The sequence below is a fragment of the Myotis davidii genome, unplaced genomic scaffold (genome assembly GCF_000327345.1).
Source record: "Myotis davidii unplaced genomic scaffold, ASM32734v1 scaffold67, whole genome shotgun sequence".
Classification (NCBI taxonomy): Eukaryota; Metazoa; Chordata; class Mammalia; order Chiroptera; family Vespertilionidae; genus Myotis; species Myotis davidii.
The window spans coordinates 908,353-914,592 of NW_006298521.1; the positions used below are offsets into that span (position 1 = coordinate 908,353).

The 6,240-nt window shown below is 54.2% G+C and overlaps 1 protein-coding gene across 1 annotated transcript in view; it reads right to left on the reverse strand.

Moving 5' to 3' along the window:
* Positions 1 to 5,871: 5,871 nt before the first annotated feature.
* The window catches only part of ATXN10 (ataxin 10), a 102,441-nt gene continuing 102,072 nt past the window's right edge, over positions 5,872 to 6,240 (reverse strand). Inside the window, exon 12 of the mRNA XM_006774171.2 lies at positions 5,872 to 6,040. Within this exon, the coding sequence (XP_006774234.1) occupies positions 6,038 to 6,040 (3 nt within the window). The 3' untranslated portion in view covers positions 5,872 to 6,037. The remainder of the gene's footprint in view (positions 6,041 to 6,240) is intronic.

Sequence of the window (6,240 nt, forward strand, 5' to 3'; positions counted from 1 at the left end):
GAACGACAGAAAGCCGTTCTCTCCAGGCTGGAGGCCAGAGCCCGAGGCCCAGGAGTGGGCAGTCTGGTTTCCCCGAGGCCTCTCTCCCCGCCTTGCGGAAGGCCGCCCTCTCGCCGCCTCCTCCCGCGATTGGCCGTCGTGCGCGCACGCCCTGGTGTCCGTGTCCGTTTCCTCGTCTCAGAGGGAGACCGCAGTCAGGCCGGATGGGGCCCGCTCCCCATGGGAAGGCCCAGCTCCAATACAGGCACGTTCTGATGTACGGGGGTCCGATGAACCTGGGAGCGGGGTCAGACATGCCCAAGTGACACCAACAGTCCCTGCGCTTAGCCTGCGAGCCTGGGTGGGGGGAGGGCAGACAGGCAGCACGGGGCTGGGTGGGCAGTGGTGCCAGCTCAGGGCCCTCCCGGATGCCCAGCCTCAGGGGCGCCTCCTCCTGCTGCCCAGGCCTCTGCTGCGAAATGGCACTCGCGAGTCTACTACCTCAGAAGCCCCTGAAGGTGCGGTCATCTGATGTGTCAACGTGACTGGGCCTCGGGTGCCCAGGCGGCTGGTCAAGCAGGATTCTGGCCTGTGTCGCTCGGTTGTCGGGAGCATTGAAAGGTCTCGGGTTCGATTCCCAGTCAGGAGCGCGTGCAGAAGGCAGCCAATCGCTGTTTCTCTTTCACATAGACGTTTCTCTCTCTCCCTCTCCTTTCCTCTCTGTTCAAAATCAGTAAGAGCATGTCCTGCGGTGAGGATTGAAATCACACACACACACACACACACACACACACACACACACACACACACAAGACCCTGGGCTGTGTGAGAGGTGACTGTGGAGGAGCTGGGGCCTGAGTAGAACGTCCCCGCCCCGAAAAAGGCGCATTTTTTCCTGCCAGACTGCCTTGAGCTGGGACGCTCGGTGGGAGTGACCGAAACATTGCCTCAGGCCAGAACCCTGCCCAAACAGCCTTGCCTGCACAAGAAGGGGCTGGGAATGGAGGGGCCGTAGCCTTCACCACTCTCTGGGTGAGGTGCCAGATCCAGCGAACTGTGCCACCCCCCTCCTTCCGGTGGTCAGGAATCACTGGCCCTGAGCGCGCACATGGCCACCCAACTAGAAACCGCACGGCCCAGTTTCCCTTCGGACTAGATGTGGCCAAGGATTCAATTCTCGCCAATAGGATGTGAGCAGACACGTGCGCGGTCCCGACGCTTCCTCCAAAGGGAACTGCCCGCCCTCCTCTCCCCTTCCCAAAGGCAGGGAACCAGGCTCCTGCTGACCTGAGGCCGCGCCCCACCCCCTGCCCCCGCCCCGGGGGTGTAAGACCTGGGTGATCAGCCATTCTGGCGGTACCCGGGATGCTTTCACTGTGGTTTTAACGTGCATTTCCTTGGTCACTAATGAGGGTAAGCGCTTTTTCATGTGTCTACTGGTGTCTGTTGTGTGAAGTGCCTGTTCAAGACTTGTGCCCATTCCCCCCAACTTTTTGAGGGTTTGGAATAGGAACCCTCTCTCAATGATGTTTCAAATATCTTCGCCTTCTGCCTTTCCACCCTTACTGGTGACTCTTAATTTTCAACCAAGTCCACTGATCAGCGTTTGTCACGTAGTTAAGAAATCTTACCCTACCTAAGGTTGTGAGGCTCTATCAGATAGTCTATCTCCTAGAAATGGGAGCATTTTGCTTTCATATTCAGATTCACAGTACAGCTAGGAACTGATATTTTTATATGATACAAGGTAGGGGTCAAGTTTCTTCTAGCCTCTAAAGCTGCGGTTCTCAACCTGTGGGTCGCAACCCCTTTGGCGGTCGAACAACCCTTTCCCAGGGGTCGCCTAAGACCATCCTGCACATCCGATAGTTCCATGACAATTCATAACAGTAGCAACATGACAGTGATGAAGCAGCAACGGAAATAATGTGCTTTTGCAGGCATTTCCCTCCCGCCTCTTTTTTCGGGAGTATTTCATTGGCCTGGTCACCTTTCCACTGTAAGGTCAAACGCAGGTGAATTGTGACTGACCTCGCCCTGTTCCTAATGTCAGAGGAGCATGTCAACATTTCTCCATCTCGCCTGGTACTTGCTGTAGTTCTGAGATACTCCATCAGAACTAGGAACTCCCCTCCTAGCCCTAATGGGCTCATTCTAAAATTAACAGCACAAGTTGGATGCTGAATTTTCTCCTACTTTTGTCTGAATTGATCATGATTTTCTGTTAATGCTGTGATGTTTGTTTGCTTTAAAAAAAGCTATCCCCATCTCGCAACTCTAAGATACAGTTTGCCAACACTGTGCGTAGGCTGCCTGGGTCCATGTTCATGTGTGGGCTGGGCCTTTGCTGCTCCTTTCTTCTTCTTGGGTGCTGCTAGCGGAGTCACGCGGCCTCACAAAGTAAGTTGTGAGGTGTTCCCTCTTTATCTGGGAGAATCTGTGTGTGACTGGTAGTACTTCCTAAAATGTGGGTAGGAAGTTTTAAGGATTAAACACTGAAATATAATCACATTTATATTGCCTTTGAGAGCAAAGCTGGAGAAGACAAGGGTCCCATGTCCCTGTGTAATCTGCACACACAGGCTGAAAGCCCAGGGCAGGGCCAGGGCCAGGGTTCCTCTGCCTTCGCTGGGGCAGAACATGGTGAGTGTGTGTGTCGGGGGGGGGGAGGGGACACACATGGCGGCTTGACTCCAACTGTTGGGATGTTTGGAGGCAAAGCCTGCTCTTTCCTTTTTTAAATATATTTTTATTGATTTCAGAGAGAAGGGAGAGGGAGAGATGGAAACATCAATGAGAGAGAATCATTGATCGGTTGCCTCCTACACGGCCCCTACTGGGGATCGAGCCTGCAACCCAGGCACGTGCCCCGACTGGGAATCCAACTGTGACCTTCTGGTTCATAGGTCGATGCTCAGCCACTGAGCCCCGCTGGCCGGGTTGCTCTTTTCTAAATCAACCAATTCTGAGAAAAGTCCTTGGCCCTGACCTTCCCTGACCCCCCGGTGTGCTGCCTAAACCACAGAGCTGTACCTGCTGTCCACTGGAGCATTCACACCGAGAAACAGGACAGAATGCCCGGTGAGGAAGGAATGGTCGCGTCCATTGCTCGGATGTGCGAGAAGGGGTTTTAGCTGTTTCCCCACACCGGCCACGCAGCTGGGCCGATCAGAACCTTGGACAGCACCAAAGGACTGGTTTTGTGTTAAATCTTAGATGTTAAGGTTCACCCTCAACTTCCCTGCATTTTAAGTCTCAAGGGGATTCCTTTAGGTTCATGTGCAGAGCTTACCAAGGAGAGAAGACATGTGTTTAAAGCCCTCCTCCTGCGTGCAAAGACTGGCATTTTTGTTCCAGCATCTTTACTTCATTTGAGGAAAGAAATTAAAAGGTAGTAAAAAAACATTTAAATGACATTTAAGTCACAGGTGTTGTTATAAGAGCAGTATGTCAATGCCTTCAAGATAATGAATGCTAAATACAGACATACAAAATTTAAATTTTGATTTAAAATGTAGTAATTGAGCCTGACTACATGGCTCAGGGACTGAGCGTCGACCTAGGAACCAGGAGGTCGTAGTTCGATTCCTGGTCAGGGCCCAGGCCCAGGCTGTGGGCTCGATCCCCAGCGTGAGGCGCGCAGGAGGCGGCTGATCAATGATTTTCTCTCATCACTGATGTTTCTATCTCTCTCTCCCTTTTCCTTCCTCTCTGAAACCAATACAAATATATTTTTAAAAAATTTTAAAAATAAAATTTACTAATTGGTAGCCCAAATGACCGCAATCATTTCTCTATCTCCCACTTTGCAAACAGACATCTTTGAGTAATTTGCAAAGCCCAGTGGACAGACTCGGAAGTTCCTGAACAGAAGATGCGTCTCACTATTAGCATCCCCCAGAAACCCAAACCCGTGAGATGTATTCACGTGGATCTACACACATGTACACACACATGACGAACTCAGGAGTATGTTACTAAAATCGTAAGAACGAATATTTCTGAACCACCAGCACCCCCCGTCCAGTGACTTTTTAAAAATCATCTGCACGCACGTGGACTCAGCGCCAGGCAGAAGCCTCGCCCGCAGCGTCAACCCTGAACCGCCTGGCCGGTCTGCCCTTGAGAGCAGTAACACGGCCACCCAGCTCGCCGCGAGCACTCCATCTCCACAGCGGCTGCCCTTTCCCTCTCTCCTTCCAAGTGACGGATGGAGGCGGCGATTCACTCGGCAGCGTGTGAAATAAGGCGCTCAGGCGCCGGGCCCCAGGCGGAGGACAGGCAGCGGCTGTGGGAATTAATGCGGGAGCATCCGCAGCCACAATGCGGCCGCCAGCGGGTTCCCTACGAGCCCCCACCTCCCATTAGAGCACACAGCCCCCCCCCCGCCCCCCGTCTTCCCACGGGCTCCCTTCACTTGCTTGTGTTTGTTATTCACGGCTGCACCGTGTGCACACAGCCAGTGAGGCAGCAGTGTCTACTGCAGCCTTGTTAAAGGGAAAGGACCCCTGCTGCGTCCCTTCTGGCCCCACTTCCATTCAGAGAACTGGAGTTTAACTCTTTGTGTCCCGGGCCAGAATGCCGGCTCTGCATTTCATTTTGAATTTTGCAATGGCTTCTCCCGTGGCGGAATGCCACAAACAAGAGAAAAAAATGCTGCTTGCAGATCGCCCATCCTAGAAGCTGACGTGCTGCAGTGACACAGGACGCAGAGCACAGGGACAACCTTTATTTCATGTTCAGGCTGTTTTACAAAGCGGCCGGGTGTGGCACGGGGGACTCAGGAGCGGGGGACTCGGGGCAGCGTGTTTGGACGCGCCGGCTGGGCTCTGCTGTTCTGATCTGGAAGGTCCAACAGGATGTGCAAAAGCTCCGGGGTTCTAGCTGAGCCACAGGCTGGAGCACCAGGAGGAGCTTCCCGCACGGCCGCGACCGCCCAGCCGAGGCCCCGAGGAGGCTCCGGACCGATGGCCGCAGGCTGGCGCTCACTGCCCCAGTTCTGCTCTACGGTGAACACAGAGCAGTGATGGCGAACCTTCTGAGCTCGGCGTGTCAGCGTTTTGAAAAACCCTCACTTAACTCTGGTGCCGTGTCACATAGAGAAATTTTTTGATATTTGCAACCACAGTAAAGCAAAGACTTATATTTTTGATATTTATTTTATGTATTTAAATGCCATTTAACAAAGAAAAATCAATCAAAAAAATGAGTTCACGTGTCACCTCTGACACGTGTGTCATAGGTTCGCCATCACTGACATAGAGGAAGGTACAGACAGACGGAAAGACAGATCCAGGTCAAATCGCCTCCGGCTCCCCAAAGCTACTTGCGCAATCCCAGCGGAGCCATGGCCACCCCGGGGCGGCCTCTGGAGACTGCGTTCACCGAGGGCGGCTGTTCCTGGAACGCAGACCCTGCCCAGAGGCACCACAGGGCCAAGGAGGCGTCAGCGCTCACACAGGGACCTGGGGAGCCTGACTCTAGGGCGTTCAGAGCAAGAAGAGTTAATGGCCCCGTTTCTCCGACTCCCCCCGGAATTCCAAAGGGCAGCTCGGTGCCCCAGCGCAGAGGGAGAGGGAGCGAGCGCTGTTCTTCAGCTTCTCTTGAATTAATGAACTGGAAATGCGTCTTGTCGGTGCTTGGAGAGGCGGAAGGGGTGAAAGAAGAGGCGAGAATGAATCACAGTGAGAACCGCTGCCTGCGGCGCTCAGGAAACACAACAGGCAGGAAACAAAGGGGACGGGCTGCTCGCATCTGAAGGAACAAATGGGACCCGCAGCCCCGCGTCTCCGCCAAGGCGGCGGCCTCCAGGGAGCGCACCAGGCCCGAGATGTCCGCGGCCCCGGGGACGGGCTGCAGACGCTGGGGTTTAAAGCACAGAAACAACAGAACACGCGTGTACTCTCACGTTTACGCGGAAACACAGGAACACTAGCATCTAAGCGTGCCGGGCTCCTGAATCGGTGCCGAGCCTCAAACACTTGCACCTTCACGCGCTGCGAAGATGGAACGTCCGTGAGACACACTCCAAAACTCCAGGCTCCTGGGGAACGGTCCGTCACTGAGAAGAAAGAAAGAGAACTGCATAAGCATCCATTTCCAAGAGTCACGGGGAGAGCCTCTGAGAGGCGCGGGGCGGTGATCAGAAAGGAGCAAGAGCCCGACAGCTCCCGCAGCACACGCTGGTCCCTCCGCCCGAGTGAGCAGGAGCCGTCTCTGCAGCCTCCTTCTGGCCAGAAACACAGACACACAGGGTGACAT